This window comes from Nilaparvata lugens, chromosome 7 (assembly GCF_014356525.2).
Source record: "Nilaparvata lugens isolate BPH chromosome 7, ASM1435652v1, whole genome shotgun sequence".
NCBI lineage: Eukaryota > Metazoa > Arthropoda > Insecta > Hemiptera > Delphacidae > Nilaparvata > Nilaparvata lugens.
Genome location: NC_052510.1, coordinates 62423346 through 62445760, shown reverse-complemented (window position 1 = coordinate 62445760; position 22415 = coordinate 62423346). Strand labels below are relative to the sequence as shown.

At 36.8% G+C, this 22415-nt stretch overlaps 1 protein-coding gene across 1 annotated transcript in view; it reads right to left on the bottom strand.

The window, feature by feature from the left end:
• LOC111048470 (DNA replication licensing factor Mcm2) overlaps positions 1 to 22415 on the bottom strand; it is a 51915-nt gene that overhangs the window by 15101 nt on the left and 14399 nt on the right. Inside the window, exons 5-10 of the mRNA XM_039433350.1 lie at positions 19772 to 19903; positions 15921 to 16183; positions 13543 to 13735; positions 8611 to 8786; positions 6162 to 6421; positions 3884 to 4134 (exon numbers count right to left, since the gene is read on the bottom strand). Coding sequence (XP_039289284.1) covers positions 3884 to 4134; positions 6162 to 6421; positions 8611 to 8786; positions 13543 to 13735; positions 15921 to 16183; positions 19772 to 19903 — 1275 coding nt within the window. The remainder of the gene's footprint in view (positions 1 to 3883; positions 4135 to 6161; positions 6422 to 8610; positions 8787 to 13542; positions 13736 to 15920; positions 16184 to 19771; positions 19904 to 22415) is intronic.

Sequence of the window (22415 nt, the reverse complement as noted above, 5' to 3'; positions counted from 1 at the left end):
TTCACCCCATCTTTGAGAAATGGACTTTGTAACCTCCTTCTCGTGCATGAGGTAGGTAGGTAGAGCAGTCTATAAAAATAACACATAGTGGAGATATTTCATCTGTAGAACAGCTGTTTTGACGACTTTTAAAAAATCATCGGATTTCACAATTTACACAAAGGAAAAAGTTCTCTGAAAACAATTATATACACACATATACAGTAGTCTGATCATAGTTTCAAATAATTATGTTGCCGCCAATTGGCATTATGTTAGTTCTCTAAATTATTGTCGTTTAAGAATGAGGCTCCCAGTTCAATGAGCAAGGAAAGTTGTGTGAGTGTACCACACCAGATTTTTGAGAATAATTACTCAAAGTATTGGATATTAGCTAAGACTCAGTTGTGTTCAGCACGGGGAAAAAATATGAACCAAATTTCCCCCACATTTACTAGATGGTGAGAGAATTAATACAGTTTCAAATTTTAATAGAAATATAAATGAAATAGATTAGAATAGCCTTACTTTTGATTTCAAAGTGCAATAGATGAGTTTTCTCTTTTGAATAATCAAATAATACACATTACAGGGGAACTTGGGCAAACATTAAATATACTAGCGTACTAATGAATTCTTTTTGTCGGAGATTAGAGTGTTATGAATATTATAGTATTACGTAACAGTCAGGTACTGTTTATTTGTAAAAGAGTTCTTTGTTGATTAAAAAATTATCTTTCTTGTTTCGTTTTTTTTAAATATTGGTACAAATGTTTAAAATATCCATAACAAATAGTGTAAATGTATAACACAATTGATTCAGTTTATTTTAGTTTTGTTGGAGGATTTTTTAGTTTATTTTGTTGTAGTTAGTTTTTTGTTTAGTTGAATGATATTCCGGTTTGTTTGAATGTGTTCTGGTTTATTGTACTGTAGTCCAAGATAAAATTATTATGTTAAGCGACTCATCCCTCAGCACAAGCATTATGCTTAAAGAGGGATGAACCATTAATATTTCTTCAAGGGCACTTACCTTTCATTGTTATTATCATTCATTATAATATCCTATTTTATTTTATTATTTAAATATTGTATTATTTTATCTACACATAGGGTTCTGTTTATTTATTATTTCATTATTGAATGTTTAATGATTGTGAAATGTGTTTGTGTTCTTGAATGTGATTGTAATGTAATTTATTAATTTTTATTGGTTGAATAAAGCATTTATTTATTTATTATTTATTCACATTCGTTGACGTTGTCTCTTGCCTTCGTGGCCTACTGACAAGAAAATATTATTATTATTACTAGATGGTAGATAAATTTAGTAGAACAAGTGCATTATTATATACATTAGTAGGGCACTTGCACCTTGACGCTTTTAGACGCTCCAAAAAACAAACCAGCTTGTTCCAAAGTTTGACGCCACGCTCCGCTCTGCGAGTAGATGCTTCCAGTGTGTTTTAGCTTATTACTTAACATGATATTGTTCACGACGCTCTAGAACGCCACGCCACGTTCCGCTTTCAGTGTGGTTGTACCCTTAGAGGCATCACGAGACACGCGGCTATAAGCAGCCGTCTCAAGACGCGTGATTAGAGCCGTCACGGCTAGAGCACATAACCTATAAATTAAGTAGATTTATGAATCGTAAAAGCAATATAGTAGCCAACACTTCTAATTCATCTAACGCCACAGCGTTCATACAAAATCCGAGTCATCGAATGTAATGAGTTTAAAGGTTATGTGCTCTAGCCGTGACGGCTGTAACGACGCGTCTCGAGCTGCCTGCTTATAGCCGCACGCGTCTTGACATGCCCGCCTATAACTGCGTGTCACGAAAAGCCTCTAAGGAAATGCACCTTGAGGTGGGCCGTCCACTAGAACCGTTTTCGTCCAAACTAGCATCGGCCGAAAACTACCGAACGCGACCGAACGATCCCCCAACAAAGAAAGGAATAGATGCACCTGATATTTGCTGTACCTAGTTGTTCGAACTCACTGCCGGCGCACAAGTTTTCTTTGCCGGTAGTGCCATTTTGTAAGTTAGAATATTTATTTTATCAATCTGTATTATTTTATGGCAAATAAATTAATTTGAATTTGAGAAGCTCGTCCATTGCAACAGGTTCCAGGGACCGTGCACGGCCGTCTCTGGCCGATCAATTTTTCGATCCGAATTGCATGAGATTTTCCGGCTCTATCCGGCCGAACTAACTAGTCAAGCTGAGACAACAAAGTGCTCCTAACCTAAAATTGTTTCAGTCTTTTTTGTTTTTTGAAGTTTTACTGTTTTATAAAGTTGTAACTATGGACAATGAAAAGTTGATAAGTTTGGTTCAAGAGCATGTTCCATTGTGGGATATGTGAGACAAAAGATATCATCGTAGTGATGTTCAAAGGAATCTGTGAACAAAGTTTGCTTGATAATGAATAACTAATTTAGTGGATATTTATTTATTCATTTCATTGACAATTACAAATCATAATTATAATAAATATAATATAAATGGGAGAAGACAACAGGCATAGGCCAAAACTGTTTTCTCCCAAATTTTTACAAATAAAAGTTTCAAAAGAGAATAAGGTTAAGATTTCACTTTCACTTCAAAAAGTCTAATTTCCACTTCAAAACTAATGACTAAACTGAAAATTTTTAATTCTGATTTTTAAAAACAAAAATATTTTACTCAAATCTCTACAAATTGGAAATTTTTGAGTAATTTTACAAAATTTTGAGCCAGAAAAGATATTAATTTGTTGATGGTTTGTTTGTTTGTTTTTAATATCTTCCCAGAGACTCTTAACAGAGTATGAGAATTGTCAAAAAGAAATGCTTGAAAACATTACTTTCAATAAGAAAAAATACACATGACACATACTCATATACATACATACACATACATAAAAACATATCAACACACAAAGGGCCCCTCCCTACACATATATTCCTGTGTGGTATAAAATACACCTTCCATCAATAACTCTTTTAACTTCCTTCCAAATAAATTGAGATCTTCAACGTTTTTCATATCATCATGAAGCTTTCTAAAAAAAATAAGACCCATTTATGTTGGCTTCTTTTAAAAAGGGCTGTCCTATGGTACATGGAAGCAAAGTCTCCTCTATTTCTGGTTTGATACCTGTGGGAATCACTATTTCTAGCCGAAGCCTTATTTCTCCTGAAGTACATAATCACCTCATAAATGTAAAGAGAGGGAACGGTGATAATGCCTAGCTCCTTGAAATGATTCCTGCAAGATTCGAGAGGCATAATTCCTTTTATTGACCGTATAGCTTTTTTCTGCAGCCTGAAAACTCTCTCCAAATTCTGACAGGACCCACCCCAAACAACAATGGCATAGCGAATATGTGACATAATTAGGGAATGGAAGACTTCCATTGTCAGTTTGGAATCATTTAACCTTCTAATCTGTCTGAGTGCAAAAACACCTGAGGAGATTCTATTACAAAGCTGATCAATATAGTAATCCCATGATAAATACTGGTCTAAAGCTACCCCTAGGAACTTAACAAAAAGAGGCTTGTCAACATTTGTATTATTTACCTGGACATTAATATTGTAAGATTATTGTAATGAATAACTAATTAAAGTGGATATTTGTTTATTCAATTTTCAAAATCTCAATATAATTATTGTTCATGAAAAAAATTAGGTTGCTATGATAGTAGTTATTCAATAATTGGCAACTAGCCAACTACTGAACTAGACTGATGTAAACTGTTCCAATGGACGACTATATTCGGCTGAATTAACGGCCGGCAGATTCGTCCGATCCAACGGCCGAACGGATCGGTTGAATACGGTTCCAGTGGACGGTAAGGGTTACTGTCAAAACTTTAAATTATTTTTGTGTTTTAGGTGAAATTAATTGATTACCTTGTCGAATTCGTCGATGAGACAGACACCCTGGTCTGCCAGGACTAGAGCACCGGCCTCCAGTGTCCACTCACGGCTGGCGGGTGACCGCTTCACATAGGCGGTAAGACCGACGGCAGAAGCACCCTGACCGGTCGTGAAGATCGCTCGCGGCGCCATCTTTTCCGCGAACTTGAGGAATTGCGACTTGGCCGTTCCCGGGTCTCCGCACAGCAACACGTTGATGTCGCCTCGTACTTTGTGCTTTTCGCCTGCAGGCAAACAGAGAAAAACATTGGTTCAGATGGGAGTGTTCACACATATTGACAGAAAACTGTACTATTTTATTCGTCATAAAAATACCGTGAGATTCATTAAGGACTTTACAACTTTGGAAATTCATATAAATCTTATTAAACTAGGTACAGAGCTGGTTTTGGTGTTGTTTTACAAGGAAACAACGCCAAGTTTTGACTCGCGTAGTCCGCTAGTGCCTGGTCGCGCCGCACAAGCGCTAGCGGCAGTTACTTCAAACATGACTGCCTTCACTGGACCCGAGCGTGCTAGATGTGTGTTTTGGTTTGAAGAATCGAAGTTTGCGACATCAGTTCAGCATAATTTTCGTACCAAGTACACTAAAGATCTTCCTAGTAGGCCTACAATTTATGAGTGGCATAAATGTTTTGTAGAAACAGGGTGTTCAGTAAAACCTTAGACCAGTTATAAAATAGACACGCTGGGAAGTCTAGCCTCTGAAGCCAACATCTACTGCCATATCGCCAAATCGTGACGTAATCATAAGATAGAACACTTTCAGATTGTGTCTATTTCAGAACGATGTAAATAATTATTCATTAAAATGATAAACTCCCGCTACGCTCCGCTGAAATAGACACAATCTGCTATGGAAAACAATATAAACAAACTCTACAGAAAAGTTTTTTATCTGATGCTGACGTCACGATTTGGAGATATGGCAATAGATGTTGACGTCACGATTTGGAGATATGGCAGTAGATGTTGGCTTCATCGACTTTCAGTATGAATATACAATGGGCCGTGTCTATTCTATAACTGGTCTAAGAGTAAAACATACAAAATCACACTATCTGTCCGGGATCTTCTTAATGACCGCTTACCAAATCAGTGGATTGGCCGTAATGCGCCAATTGCGTGGCATCCTCGTTCCCCAACCTAACACCGCTGCATTTTTTCTTGTGGGGTTTCATAAAAGATATGATGTACGCACCTCCTTTGCAAGCCACTCTACATGAACTCAGATCAAGGATTTGCGCTGCTGTTGAGCAAGTTACACCTGAAATGGTAGTGAGAATCTGGGAGAAAATCGACTATCGATGGGATGTCTGTAGGATAACCAACGGAAGACACATTTTAACATCTTTAGTTCAAGGTGAAAAAAACCTGAAGTGTTTCCTTTAAAACATCACCAAACCAGCTCTGTACCTTGTTCAATGAGATTTATATGAATTTTCAAAGTTGTAAAGAGCAAAGCGAGAAAGAGTTTGCACTATCCACTTTGTTAGAATAGAATAGAATATTTATTTTATTCAACAATAATACAGAAAAATTCCATACAGTTGAATAACGTCAGGAAGTTTTACAGTAAAAAACTTTATAAAAGATAATTCACACGGCAAGTTATTATGTAAATCATACATTGGCATACATAAATAACATTGAAACACACTACATTCTATTTAAAAATTCGTCAATACTATAGTAACTCTTATCAACTAAGAACCTATATAAGTCTGTTCTAAAGGAATGCGTCCTAGGATTTAAATGAGTTGGCAGCCTATTCAATAATTTCACACCAATATAACTGGGCTTTTTCTTATAAAGAGAAAGTCTATGATACTGAACACTGATATTATTTCTATGCCTAGTATTATGATGGTGTAGGCCTACATCTGAATTTGTTGTGAAGTTGTTTATATTTTTTACCAATAACATAATTACTTCATAAATGTAAATACAAGGAACTGTGAGAACTGAAAGATTTCTGAATGCATCTCGGCAAGTGTGGTTAAAGCCTAAGCCTGCCAAGTATCTTATTGCCCTTTTCTGCAAAATAAATATTTTATTCATGTTCTGCAAAGTTGTAGCTCCCCAAAGTTCAATGCCATAAGAAATGTGTGAATAAATCAATGCAAATGTGAATAAATAAATGCAATGTTGAATGATAGACAAGGATAGCTTATCAAACACTTCCATTATAACGTGGACCTCATTATAGAAAGATGAATCTACAGTTTCAGGTGTCTTCCGAACCACTCACCTGGATTCTTGGCCTCGCCGCCGAACAGCGCCAGCGCTAGCGCACACTTGATGTTGTGATGGCCGTAGATGGAGGGCGCAATGCTGTTGAATATGCGCTCAGCGATGCGGTGGTCCTTGGACAGCTTCATGATTGTGCTGACGTCATCGTCGGTCAGCGACTCCACGATCTGCTTGCTGTCCTTCACCACCACGTGGTTGGCCAGGATCACAGTCGCGAACACCGGGAACCCGTTGTCTGTGTTCAGGGAGCCGTCGTAGCTAGAAAACCACAAGATACATTACATAACTATTGTTGTTTTGTTTAGGTTAGGTTAGGAAAGTTGGATGAAGATGGAGAAGAGGAAGAAGCGAGAATGAGAACAGAAGAAGAAGGAGAAGAAAAAGAAACCATAAGAAGGAGTAGAACAGGAAAAAGAAGGACTAAGTAAGGGTACAAACACACTGAAAGCTGAGCGTGGCGTTGCGTGGTCAGAGCGTTCATGATACACACAGGAAGCGTCTGAGCGTCAAGCGCCTAGAAAATGGCGTTGTCCAAGTTTGCACAGACATTACTTAAAGTATTGGATATAAGCAAAGCCCAAAGTTAGTAGACAGGAGGTTGGTCACTCATCTATTAAATTTATTAAGGGGAACTGCAGCCGTGACGTAGGCTGTAGTACAAAGTAGACAGAATATCGCATTCTTGAGAATCATACGGTGACGTATAGTCAAATTATTCAACACAAACATGTTCTGTCATGCAAGCTTTCTGTTTCTGCTTTACAATAATTATCAGAACAATTTAAAAAAAACAAGCATTTTGCCGTTTAAAAGCAAAACTACATCTCCTAACCTACCTTTCCAAACCCTTAAGGTTTCTTCATCTTCTAGGTCTTGTTATATTTTGTAGTGAGGCTATACATCAGCTTGTGAATTTCGGGGATAAGATATTTTGATTCTTGTAGAACATGACTGTGTTCAGTGCATTTGTATGAATGCAATGCATCGGATTTATCGGGATCGGTTTATCAGTATATTGCAATGCATTGGTTTATCAAGATTCTTTTATGGGTTAATCTGAAATTATAATAGTATATTAACGTTATCTACTAACGCTTTTCCGCGTATCAACTTATTCAAGTCACGTTTTTAGATTCTTGAAAAACTTTCAACTTCATTTTATTCATACAAGTTGAATATTTACAACTTAAAATATTTAACAACATCATTAGAATCAGTGATTCATTCGCTATAAGGAAAATTTTAGGTCGATTTTTAGTTCTAGGTCGATCTTGAGGGGATTAAACGACAATTTTGTATTTGAAGATACAGTGAATAAACTGTATGCTCAGTGTGGTTACTCTATCACTTTTTTACTACACGTGACGTCACACTGGCGTCTCCCCCACCTCTTTGAATCTTACACATGTGCGTGGTCAACCTTCTGCCTACTAACGTTGAGCGAAGTCTGCTAGGTCAGAGTGGGTTAATGAAATTAACTTAGATCGTCGACTATTTGTTGAATCAGTTGTTTGTGTTAATAAAGCATGAGTCCCGATTTTTTAAGTACATGTACATTTTTTGAGTGATTTTTCGAATGTCAACTTGAACCTTTGATTATATTTTGACGAGAGTGAAGCCTGATTTGGAAAAACAAGTCACTAATTGGAGGAATCCAATATCTGCTGAAGAAAGACTTGTAATAAGGTAACCATATTTCATAGACATATGAATGAAATGGATTAGAATAGCTCTACTTTTGATTTCAAAGTGCAATAGATGAATTCTCTCCTTTCTTCTTCTTCTTCTTTGGCTGTGCCTTATCCCATTTAAATGGGGTCGGCATTCCGCACTCCACAAAGCCCTATCCAATGCTTCCTCTCTCCTCCAACCACTATCCCGCAAGTCAGCCGCTATTCTATCTCCTTTGAATAATCAAATAATTCCCATTACAGGGGAGTTTGGGCAAACATTAAATAATATAGTAGTGTACTAAATGGTGGGAGAACGTAGTAGAACAAATGCATTATTAGACTGTAATCAACACTTAATCAAAGACAAAATTCAACAGACTTTTGTGCAACAGGACCTATAAAATAAAAATAAATTCGTATGGCTTTTGTTGGTGGGGAGTTCCCTTTCGGGAATGTTCCACCGCCTGAATATATAATTTAAGCCGTCAATGGGCCTTACGACTGTCATACTTCAGCCGGGACCGACAGTTTAACGTGCCCATCCGATAACACAGGACCTATTATTAAACTTAATAATACAATATTATACATACATGCATATACATGAGAGCAGAAAAAACAAATATAAAATTTCTAGGCATCACCAGCAAAAAGAAAAATCTTTGCCCGCTGGTGAGAGTTGCTTAAAAAAATCCTTAAAATAACTAGAAATTGAAACGAAAAGCTTTATAACAAAAGTAGAGACACAAAATATACTTGAAACACCCGCCTGACCTGTTGGTGTATACACCGGTGATGTCAATCTCGTCGCCGGGTTTGCACCGGTCGCACAGGTCACCCAACATGATGCAGTCCTTGGCCCGAGGGATTCGGCCGGCCGGCACCCGCGACGGTGACTCTTGCAGCGTGATTTTCTGGTAGTTACGGTACAGCGTTTGCTCCATGTTAATCTGCAAACGAAAATCAATTTCACATCAAGGTTTTTGATGTAACAAAAAGTCATTTCACATCAAAGTTTTTGACGTAACAAGCCAAAGTCATTTCACATCAAGGTTTTAGATGTAACAAGCCAAAGTCATTTCACATCAAAGTTTTTGATGTAACAAACCAAAGTCATTTCACATCAAAGTTTTTGACGTAACAAGCCAAAGTCATTTCACATCAAAGTTTTTGACGTAACAAGCCAAAGTCATTTCACATCAAAGTTTCTGACGTAACAAGCCAAAGTCATTTCACATCAAAGTTTTTGATATAACAAGCCAAAGTCATTTCACATCAAAGTTTTTGACGTAACAAGCCAAAGTCATTTCACATCAAAGTTTTTGATGTTATAAGCCAAAGTCATTTCACATCAAAGTTTTTGAGGTAAGAAACGGAATTTGCTACTCGATGATTATACAATCATTGTGATTTTTTTATGTTGATCTGCAACCTAAAACAATTTGTCAATCAGTGTTTGTGATTTAAAAAATAATAATAAATTACAGTCTAAATATTCTATTCTATTATCGTTTGTGGCATTGATTGGACATCGTGTTACGTCAACAATATTGAGGCTTTTCCAGGTTGGCAATCTAGAAATTTTATAACCCATCAATTCATGATAGATCTATCAACAGTATCGTCACAATGAACTGCCTTCAAACGACGATGAATCTCATTATAGTGTGAGGTCCACGTTATAATGACAGTGTTTGATTGGCAATGGCATTTCCATCCTGGTTTGTCATTCAACAAAGCGGATAGCGCTATCTCTTTCTCGCTTTGCTCTGTTGCCACATTGTCTTTCAACAATGTAGAATTAATAATTAATTAACAAAATATTTCATCTTAATTGTCAAAATTCATTATAAAATTATTAAAAATTTAATTTTTTGCTTATAAAGATACTAGTAGTTCTGTGAACAGTAGACCTCACGCAGTATTATCATCCACAAGTACCTGATGTCAACTGTTTTTAATGTCAACAAAATCAGTTCACGTTTGAATTTGTATTCCATAATTTATTAATATTTATGTTAATTTAAACAATGGATAGAATATATTTCTATTCCAGAATTTATATAATATTCATCCAGTTCCGTGATAATCTAATGAAAATTAATTTTTTTTCAATCAAAAATATTATAATTTTTTTTCAGCATTATTTAGTTCATTTGATTATTTTTAATCACCTATTAAATTAGTTTTTTCGAATGTGAGAATATTGATACTGATGGACACGCATAATAATACCATGACTGCAAAACAAAATATTAAAACCAAAGACCTTAAAGCTGCGATTAGACCAAATCTATTAACAAAATGTTAATAACTCAATCCTTATAGATTATATTAGATTGAACATAACTTATCATACACATGATAAAAATGTGTGTTTGTCAACTTGCGTTCAATCTAATAGAATCTATAAGGATTAAGTTATTAACATTTTGTCAATAACTTTGGTGTAAACCCAGCTTAAAGATGGATACCTCTTCAAGGTCTTTGATTGAAACTATAGACCTTATACAAATACAGTAATAGACTGGCTTCTCCACACATCTGTGTAATCACTTGTCAGCTGATTTATGATGGATAATTCTATAGTCTGATTTTTACTCTAATATTGGCGTATGAAGGAGGCTCCTTTTTCCTTTTATATTATCCTTGAAATGCAAAATTTCCAAAAACCTTGTATATACGTCGACGCGCAATTTAAAAAGGAACATAACTGTCAAATTTCATGAAAATCTATTACCGCGTTTCGCCGTAATGCGCAACATATAAACATTAAAAAATTAAGAGAAATGCCAAACCGTCGACTTGAATCTTAGACCTCACTTCGTTCGGTCAATAATTGATTATTTTAAACTGGAATGAGCAGTTAATATTACATCAATAAACCTGTATCAGCTACCGTATATAGAAGGCATTGACAAGACAGAAGTTCGGCAACGTTGTTCTCCTATCTTTCTCCACTGCCATTATAACGTGGACCTCACTATAGCAACTTAATAAGAAGAACGTTTTCCTGATTCCTCCCTTCATAAGTTTTGCCATTCTTTGAATAACATTTTAGGCATGCTGTTCTCATTCATTCTACAAATAATAATGTTCAATCAATAAAAATGACTATCTCAATTTCATGACTCTTAAACGGTCATTACAAAGGTCACAGTCATCTGAATGACCGTCAAAATCAAAACAGCTGAATGAAAGAATGAATGAAGTCAGCCAAATTGCACAAAGGCATTCCAGAAAGGGCATGCAATGCCACCTTGCAAGAAGGCATGCAATACAACGTAATGGTTTTTCTCAAAAAGGCATGCAATGCCATGGTATTCTATAGTGAGGTCCACGTTATAATGGAAGTGTTTCTTCAGCAATGGTATTACTATCCTTGACTATCATTCAACAAAGCGGAAAGCGCTATCTCTTTCTCGCTTTGCTCTGTTGCCATATTGTCTTTCAACAATGTAGAATTAATAATTAATTAACAAAATAGTTCATCTTAATTACGAACATTTATTATGAAATTATTGAAAAATATAACTTCTTGCTATTATTTAAAACTGGAATGAACAGTTAATATTACATCAATAAACCTGTATCAGCTACCGTCTATAGAAGTCATTGACAAGACAGAGGTTCGGCAACGTTGTTCTCCTATCTTTCTCCACTGCCATTATAACGTGGACCTCACTATAGTAGTTCTTTTTGATAGCAAAAAAGTGATTCAATAATAAGCAGTTCATGATGGAAAACAACATTGAAGAATCATCTTTCTTTTTCGAAATTTAATTTAAACGTGGACTACGGTTACGCTCCGTTTCGGAAAGCCAATTCTGACTCCAGCTGTTCAAAGTCTAGAACTAAGCTAACTCCCGAGCTCGGAAACCTGCCCTAAAGGAATACTAATTGGTATTCGATACCTATTTAGATTATTTTAGAATAAAACTTTTTAAGAATCAGGTGGGCCGTCCACTAGAACCGTTTTCGTCCGAACTAGTATCGGCCGAAAACTACCGAACGCGACCGAACGATCCCCCAACAAAGAAAGGAATAATAATAATAAATAATAATAATATCGTGTGACCTGGCTGGCTCAGGTCTGGTGTCAGAGTTTTCAGGTCGCAACTGATCAATTTCAGGGCCTCTGACATGACCTAACGACTGCTTTTTAGGCAGCCGGGACCGACGGCTTAACGTGTCCATCCGAAACACGGGAGTGGCCCGAGATAAATATCTTGCCCGAGCCGGGATTTGAACCCGGGCCTCTGAATCATAAAGCCAGCATCTGATCCACTCGACTACGGCCACTAAAGAAAGGAATACCCGCCGTCACCACACCGTTCGTTCGCACCAGTTGGTTCAGATGCAGTTTTCTGCAAGCAAATGCAACAAACAAAGAAAGGAATAGATGCTCGTCCATTGCAACAGGTACATACGTCCATGCACGGTCGTCTCCGGCCGATCAAGTTTTCGATCCGAATTGAATGGGATTTTCCGGCTCTATCCGGCCAAACTAACTAGTCGAGCTGAGACAACAAACTGTTCCTAACCTAAAATTATTTCACTGTCTTGTTTGTTTTTTCAAGTTTTTCTGTTTTATAAAGTTGTAAATATGGACAGCCTTGGATAGACAAATTCAGACAAACCTAATGGTGGACGGTACAGTCATAGAGAGGGTCCATAAGTATAGATATCTGGGGACGTGGGTAGAGGAAAGTGGGGATTCGACGGGAGAGATAAGAAAAAGGATTGAGATAGCCAGATCGACATTTGTAAAAATGAAAATATTGTTCACGAGCCGGGACATAAATATAGAATTGAAAATGAGGATGTTACGCTGTTACATGTTTTCCACTCTCTTGTATGGGATGGAATCATGGACCCTCAAAAAGAGCCATATGGATAATTTGGAAGCCTTCGAGATGTGGTGCTACCGCAGGATGTGGCGGATACCGTGGACAAATAGAGTCACCAACATGGAAGTCCTAGGCAAAATGAAGAAACAATGTGAAATTGTTTACACCATAAAAAAGAGAAAACTCCTGTATCTTTGACATCAATGAGAAGCCACAAATATATAACTCTACAGACTATAGTTCAAGGAAAAATCAGCGGAAAAGGAGTGTTGGAAGGCGACGTGTTTCCTGGCTTAAAAATTTGAGGGATTGGTTTGATTGCAGCAGCAAAGACTTGTTTCGAGCGGCAGTGAATAAGATCCGGATTGCTGTGCTGATAGCGAACCTCCGATAGGAGAAGCACTAGAAGAAGAAGAAGAACTATGGACAATGAAAAGTTGATAAGTTTGGTTCAAGAGCATGTTCCATTGTGGGATTTGCGAGACAAAATATATCATTGCCGTGATGTTTGAAGGAATCTGTGGATAAATATTGCTGAACAAATAGGATCTGAAGGTGGGTAATGAATTATTATAATGATAATTTTTTATTATCCAATTTTTAAAATCTCAATATAATCATTGTTTATGAAAAATTTTGGTGGCTATAATAGTAGTTAATTCAATAATTGCCAACCAGTCAACTACTGAACTATACTGATGTAAACGGTTCCAATGGACGACCATATTCGGCCGAATTAACGGCCGGCAGATTCGTCGGATCCAACGGCCGAACGGATCGGTTGAATACGGTTCCAGTGGACGGTTACCCTCATGTAATATAACTGAAAAATGGATGTAATTTGTGATGTGCTCACCATGAAAGGTCCCGAACTCTGACACTCGGGACAGTGTCCCGGCTTGACCTCGGTGTTCTGTGATTGGACAAATGGCCCCATCACGTAGCCGCACTTGTTGCAGTCGTACTTCACTATTGACAGCTGAGGCAGCACTCCTGTTGTGGCCGTCACCACACCGTTCGTTCGCACCAGTTGGTTCAGATGCAGTTTTCTGCAAGCAAATGCAACAAACACAACTATTTATTCTGTAAGTTAATTGAAAGAGGGGGAACACAGCATGAAAGCTATGGGCCATATTATATTATGAAAGATTGGGCCATATGAATAAATTTGAGCATTTGCTCACACTTCTAAAATATAGAACATAATTTATGCTTCATTTTCTATGAATAAACGTGAACAAAACCTTTTGCTCATGCTCATCAAAAAAATAGTTTGAGCATTGTTCAAAATTGTATGGATAAACTAGAGCATTTTCTCAACTTTTGGAGCAAATTCTTAAAAAAAGGTGAATCTAGTCTAGAGCAGCTTTTCACCTTTTGCTCATAGTAAAATGATTCAACTAATTCGTATGAGGAAGAGGAAACTATACCAGATACGATCACAACCAATAGTTGGGAACTATAAACTCATTTTAGATTCAACCACAATATATATCACCATTATTCCTTCAAAATAATAAATACAAAAGATAGCTATCTGATATATGCTCTAGTTTATTCATACCATTTTGAGTATAAGCTTTTTTTGAGAAAATTCTCAAACTATTTTTTTTTGATGAGCAAGAGGAAAAGGTTTTGCCACGTTTATTCATAGAAAATGAAGCAAATGCTCCATATTTTAGAAGTATAAGCAAATGCTTAACTTTATTCATACGGCCCTTTGTCTTCTACCCATTATGCTTATTTCCTTACTATCACTACCACTATCTATAAGCGTTGATCCCACGTTAAATTAGTGTATTTGAATTTTCAAGTGTTTGGTATGATTTTAAATTTGATAGTTTTTCAGGGTCGCCGTCAAGCTGTCTCCCCGGCAACTAAGCTCCTCGCAATTTTGATTACAAGCGTCAGCCGATACCTTGGCAAAATATACCATTGTCGTCAATTAGTCTCCCCAACAGCTAATCCCCTACTAGAACAAAGGAGCTTGGTTGTCAGCGACGACCTAAAGCTCCTCACACGCTCACGACAAGTAAGCTTCCCGCCAGCTGATCCCCTGCTGGATATGAGGGGTCTGGTTGTCGTGATCGTACCCGACAACCAAACTCCTCGCACGCTAACGACAACCAAGCTCCCCGACATCCGATCCCCTATTTGGCATTGAAACCAGCTTGAAGCGGGCGGGGAAGTAGTACAATCACAGACACTGCTTCACACATTCTATGAATTCGATTATTAGATGTAAAGTAGTAGTCTCTAGTACATCATATCATTCAAAAGGGTATTTTGAACTTGCTTCACTCGCTTGTTGTTTTGAAATGTAGCTCTTGAATAAGAACATAAAAATATGAACCAATACCTAAGCTGAACCACGGTATATAGACGAAGACGGTAGGTGTCACGCGCATGTTTGTGCTAAATTTCCAGTGTCGCTGACGTCATTTTATATCCAATCATCTGTTTTTAACAAAAATAAGTTTCTTAAATTGGCAATAGGTGTTAAAAACCTCGGTTGGTGGCGATGACGCAATCTAGCTGGCTGGCCACTGCGCACACATTTCATGACCCCTACCGTTTTCATCTAAATACCGTGAGCTGAACCTCTTTATGAAGATGAAACTATTGGTTCTTGAAAAAGCGTGATATAACTCATCAAAAAGCCATGAATGACTGGGAAAACCAGGCGTGATTTGAGGAAATCCTATAAATTTAAAATTATTAGTTTCCGTTGTTTTTTAGTGAAAATGGACTAAATTTTAGAAAAGTGAAACAATAACCCTATTTTGGACTTTTAAAATGTTATCTAAATTTGGGAGAGAAATAGTACAAGGAGTATCCTTAGTTTTTCTCTCCCAATCAGTGCTAATTTGTAAAAATTATAAATAAATAAATAAAATCCACTGAGTAAGTGCATGAAATATACGTCAGTTTACTCGAGAAAACTCTGGCAATCAATCGTGAGCGTGCGAGGAGCTTGGTAGTCAGTTTCGGTGAAAACATCCAAGCTCCTTGCACGCTGGCGTCAACTATTCTCCCCGACAGCAACCCCTACTGGTTAAGAGGGGACCGTAGACGTCGACCAAGCTCCCCGTCAGTCAAGCTCCTCCCTCAGGAGCTCAGTTGACGCCGTCAACCAATCCCCTCGAAAGTAGTTTTAAAAGGAGCTTAGCTGTCGGGGAGCTTGGTTGGCGCGTTCCCGTTTTTAAATGAGTATGAGATTTATCAATGTAGTACCTGAACGTCCTTAGATCCTCGATAAGCGGCAGCTCCGATATGCGGACATGTATCTCGGTGGTGACCCGCTCGTAGCTGGGATAGGTGGCCATCACCAGGTTCTTGGCCACCTCGTCGAAGATTTGCAACATCTCGAGGGGCGCCTCGGGCAGGAAGTAGCCCAGCGTGCTCTCCTTGGTCGACAGAATCGGGTATTCCACGTCGAAACTGCAGTGGTTGCTCTCGCACATACGCTTGATTCTGTCCTTGTATACGTACACTCCCTTCGGAAAAAATTCAAAAACAGAATAATTATTATTAAACGAAAATCACAATTAATTTATTTCCATCTGTAGACCAAAAACATTAAACACTATTTATTGGTTCTTGTCAAATAATCAAAAACTTTTACTCAGTAATTAAAAATGTGGTAGTGAAATTGCTGTTGAATATAAAATTGTAAATGTAAGTAATATATGTGAAGTGACAAGTACAAGACTTAGGCCGGTTACAGAGCTCGACCGACCGTCAGTGCGTATGTACCATCCTGACCATACGCATCCATACATCAGTTTTACACATTCAGAGCTCTCCTGACGAACAAACCGATCTGACTCACAAAATGGACGCCTTTACAAATTGTTTAATTGCAGCTTATTATCTTCGTAAACGAAGGCACAAAAGACATAGATATCAAGTTTTTCTCTTGATTCTTTTTTGAAATTTTGTAGTTTCTTAAGATTTTGTATACTATTAATGTAAGACTCTATATATTCCTTCTTTCATTTTTTTTCTATCTTTTGTTTGATCATATACTATTGTGATTAAATATACGAAGAAAGGCCCCACACAGGATTACCTTTGGGGCTTCATTTAGACTATGATGATAAACATACGTACACATTTTATTTTGTAAAATTACTCAGAAATTTCCAATTTGTAGAGATTTGAGTGAAATATTTTTGTTTTTAATCACTTTTTAAATATCAAAATTCAAAATTTTTAGTTTAGTCATTAGTTTTGAAGTGGAAATTGGACTTTTTGAAGTGAAAGTGAAATCTTAACCTTATTCTTTTTTGAAACTCTTATTTGTAAAAATTTGGGAAAAGACAGTTTTGGGCTATGCCTGTTGTCTTCTCCCAATCATATTATATTTATTATAATTATGATCTGTAATTGCCAATGAAATAAAATAAAAAAAACAGGTATTGTGCATGCGTGGGTGTTTGCTACACCAGCTATATTAATTTCAATTTGTTTGTACTATGTTGTTTTTGGTCGAATAAAATTATTATCATTTTATTATTATTATCATTATTATAGTTCACCCAATGGTTGCCCAAAGAGCATTTCAAGGGGAATTCAGTACCATATATACATCATTACTTGAGGATGAAGATTAATTTTTCAACTACTTCAGAATGTCCATTAGAAGTTTCAATGAGTTATCTGCAAAATTACAAGACAACTTGAAAGGCTCGAAAAGCCGAAATTTAAATTAAAATTTTAATTTTAATTCGATGGTGCGAAGCCACCATCCGTAGGATTATGCCTGAACGCCTCTAAGGCCGAATACCCTCTATCTAGATGTATAAAATCTAGATGTATAGATTTTATCTCTATCTAGATGTACATATGTCCGGCCCCTAATATATTCCTTGAATGGATGTAAAACAAAAGGAGGAAAGCAATATAATACCGGGTGAGCATAAATTATTGAACAGATTTCATAGGTGAATAAAAAAATAACAAATTAGTGTACTTACATGAATATTGATTTATTGAAAAGCCAATTTCAAATAGTTTTATTTAGAACACATGAAAAGTTCAACAAATTTCTACATGAGCACCTTTTGTTGCACGTAAAATATCTAGACGATATTCAATTTCACGCCATACATTGTCGATTATTTCTGGAGTGATGTCCTGAATTACGGCTACAACCCTTCGTTTTAGTTCGTCAATATTACGTAGCTTCGTTGCATACACCTTATTTTTGACAAATCCCCAAAGGAAGAAATCGAGTGGTGTAATATCAGGGGATCGAGGAGGCCAGGAAATCGGTCCATCGCGGCCAATCCAACGTTCAGGAAATTGTTCATCCAGGTAATTTCGAACATGTAGACCCCAATGTGGAGGTGCCCCATCTTATTGGTAGTAAACATTTGGCTGTCGATATTCGATTTGTGGTACTGCATACTCTTGTAGCATGTCAAGATACAAAGCACTAGTCACGGTAGGCTCGGCGAAAAAGAACGAGCCGATAACGCCATATGCAGCCAACGCACATCAAACATTAACCTTGGGGCTATCACGTTCAACCTCTTGAACAACATGAGGGTTTTCGCTACCCCAAATCCGACAATTATGACGGTTAACAACACCGTTGACATGGAAGGTAGCTTCGTCAGAGAAGATAACCTTTCTTAAAAAATCATTATCTTCTTCAACTTTGTTCAGAATTTCGACAGCGAAATTGTACCGGCGTGGTTTATCGTCTTCTTTAATGTTATGCAACAATTGAATTTTTTACGCATGCAATTTTAGGCGTTTGTGTAGCACTTTCACAATTGTCGACTGCGGTATGCCAAGTTCTAAACTCGCACGACGAGTCGATTTACTTGGGCTTCTCAGAAATGCTTCCCTTACTCGATCGACTACTTCCTCGGATACAGTAGGCCTGCCAGCACCTTTCATGTGCAAAACATTTCCTGTGTCTTTAAATTGTTGATACCAACGTTTAATGGAGTTGTTAGAAGGAGGATCACGGCAATACTCTAAACGAAAACGTCTTTGAACAGTAATAACCGATTTGCTTTCGTGAAACCACAGAACGCACATAGCTTTCTCCTGCACGGTAGCCATTGCTCAACTGAGGCTCTGTCACCCCCACCATTGAGCCGACTGTGTTTCGATGAAGGTCATCACAAATTATAGCAGGTACACCAACGTTTGCCACAAAAATAGGCGCGCTACTATTATTTGATATTTTTTTATTCACCTATAAAATGTGTTCAATAATTTATGCTCACCCGGTATATCCCCTCTATCTATGATGTATAGAACACCATCGATAGGAAGAGCTACTGAGACATCCAAGTCAATAGTGCCAACTGCAGAAGCAGAACCTAAATCACAAAATTTCTCTTTCGGTCACATTAAAAGCGTGCAAGTAATGCAGGGTTAATTTTTCCGACATGATATTCAGGTTCCCAAAGATATAATAAGGTGAAAGGTATACAAGATGAAATTTGATTGGGTGTTTAATGTCATGCTTTAAGTGAAATCGAAATTTAAATTAAGGCTTAAACTTGAAACGTCAAAACTCATTTCGAGATTCTGTATCATCATTGGAAAGACTTGCAGCCACTTTAAGGTAGCTATGAACCTTGGATAATAAATGTAGATAATGACCTAAATAATGTAGATAATAATGATTTATGATTTTTCTAAAATAAGAGAATCAGAGATGATTGAAAAAATAATGATTTCAAATATGACATTTTTATTAATTGAATTCATTTATTATTTTAATTAATTCAGCACATCAGTTGAAAACTACTGTTAACACTTCTATATGCTTCAATAGCGCGTCAGTCGATCGATGGAACGGATGCGCACGAGCTCGGCCGATGGTCTTCGTCGTACGCAGTGTAAAACGCATGCGTGCGGGTTCGATTCCCGGGCTGACAAATAATTTCTGTATAGTAGCGCTCATCGAATTTCCATCTGGCTGTTTATCCTGTTGTCAATATTTGCAGTAGCAAAGTCTTCGGGGATTTAAATTTAAATTTAGAAATTACAATTTAGCATCTAATTTTTGTTCAATAATAATTATTTGTGGTAAATAATAATTGGATATTAAATCAAACCTTTGAGTTGACGTGGTTGCGGAGGAAGTTCTTGAAGCGATTGGCAATCTCAGTTTTGGGGCCCAACATGGTCACCCATTCTTTCACTGTGTGACCCTTCGTGTCGTGTAGGTTCTCTATGGATTCCACCATCTACCACACATGAAAAAAATTATCAAAATGTTATTTTTATTAAAATACTAGAAGTTCTGTGAACAGTAGACCTCACGCAGTATTCTCATCCACAAGTACCTGATTGAAACTATAGACCTTATGGAAATACAGCAATAGACTGGCTTCTCCACACATCTGTGTAATCACTTGTCAGCTGATTTATGATGAATAATTCTATAGTCTGATTTTTACTCTAATATCGGAGTATGAAGGAGGCTCCTTTTTCCTTTTATATTATCCTTGAAATGCGAAATTTCCAAAAACCTTGTATATACGTCGACGCGCAATTAAAAAAGGAACATACCTGTCGAATTTCATGAAAATCTATTACTGCGGTTCGCCGTTCAAACATTAAGAGTAATGCCAAACCGTCGACTTGAATCATAGACCTCACTTCGCTCGGTCAATTATTTCCGTTGATTTTAATGTTAATGTTATTCATTGAAATTCTGGGCCGGTTTCCGAGTTTGGGATTTAGCTAAGTTCTAGACTTTGAACAGCTGGAGTCAGAAAAATCGGCTTTCCGAAACGGGGCTTAGTAGCAGTCACTGTAATAGTCACGTTTAAATTCAATTTCGAAAAACTAGAAAATTGAACACAAAGTAAAATAAAGAGAAAATAGTGTAAAGTTTCAGGTATTTTGAATTATTTAGGAATGTTTTATTTCGTCAAGGAAGAACGTTTCTAATTATAGAAATGAAAAACTAAAGATGACATGAAAACTGCGACTGCGCCCAGTTTCGGAAAGTCAATTTTCTGACTCCAGCTATTCAAAGTCTAGAACTTGGCTAAATCCCGTGCTGGGAAACCGGCTCTAAGTTAAATGAAGATAAATTATGAATACCTAATTACGTATTATCATAGATGAAATATAGAATAAAAAGACGACATGGTACAGGTCGTTTATGTTCCAAATTTCAAGCCGACTTTTCGATAACTCAACCCGATTACTGTCGACTACTGTGTCTATTATTACTGTTTTGGCCGGGTGAGAGTGTGTGAACGACACAATATGAGAGACTAAAGTGAGGTCCACGTTATAATGGCAGTGGAGAAAGATAGGGGAACAACGCTGCCCTCTATCTTGCCAATGCCTTCCATAGACTGTAGCTGATACAGGTTTATTGTTGTAATATTAACTGTTAATTTTCGTTTATAATAATCAATTATATTTTATTACGCAAAAATTATATGTTTCAATATTTCATAATGAATTTTCATAATTAAGATGTAATATTTTACTAATTAATTATTAATTCTACATTTTTGAAAGACGATCGGGTAACAGAGCAAAGCAAGAAAGAGAAAGCGCTATCCGCTTTGTTGAATGATAGACAAGGATGGCAATACCATTGCTAATCAAACACTGCCATTATAACGTGGACCTCACTATAGTAGGCTAATTTTAATTTATCGTTGTATCACGTGACAAAAAAAATGAAAATTCAAATAACTTTATTTACTTCATTGTACAATTTTACAATTACAAAAAAGTTGAGTGCACTCCTCATTAGGCTGGGCCTGCGGCGAGGTATGGTTCATTATATTACAAGAATAATACAGATCTTTAATTCTTAAATACAGTAAATTGTGAAAGTTATGAAAAAATCTAGACGGTAGCCAAATTCAACCCAGACAGGGAGGAACTAATGGCTTATAACAAAATGAAAATGGGAATATCTGTAGACAATATCCAAGACAAACCTAGGTGTAGGGTGAATTGACAAGGGCCTCCGAAGCATCCCTACCAATGTTGAATAGCCATTGGACTATTTTTCTTTTGTAAACAGGTACACTGCGCCCCTCAGCCTCCTGGATTGATGTAGGCAAATTTCGGTAGAGGAGGTGCACAATGTGAAATGGGGTGTTATTTGCTGGAGCTAAAGTGGCTCTAAGAGTACCATATCTGAAATGTAATCTATGTCTAGTTTGGTAATTGTGTGGTGATTCAGTGAATATTTCTGCTTTGTAGGATTTTGTAAAGGAGAGGAGGGTTTTTATGTATATTTGTCTGGATTTATTTATTTATTTGTCTATTTTTCAATAAAATATTATTTCCGTTGATTTTAATGTTAATGTTATTCATTAAAATTTAGAGCCGGTTCCCGAGTTCGGGATTCAGCCAAGTTCTAGACTTTAAACAGCTGGAGTCAGAAAATTGGCTTTCCAAAACGGGGCGTAGTCGTAGTCATGGTCAAGTCACGTTTAATTTAAATTTCGAATAACTAGAAAATTGAACACAAAATAAAATAAAGAGAAAATAGTGTAAAGTTTCAGCTATTTTGAATTATTTAGGAATGTTTTATTTCGTCAAGGAGAAACGTTTCCAATTATAGAAATCTATATAAATAAAAATTTTGACATTCAATAACATTTTACTTTCCTTGCCCTATTACCATAGGTAAGGAAAGTATTGCTTTCCAAAAAAAATTAAGGTACCCCAATTTCTTAATTTCTATACGTTTCAAGGTCCCCTGAGTCCAAAAACATG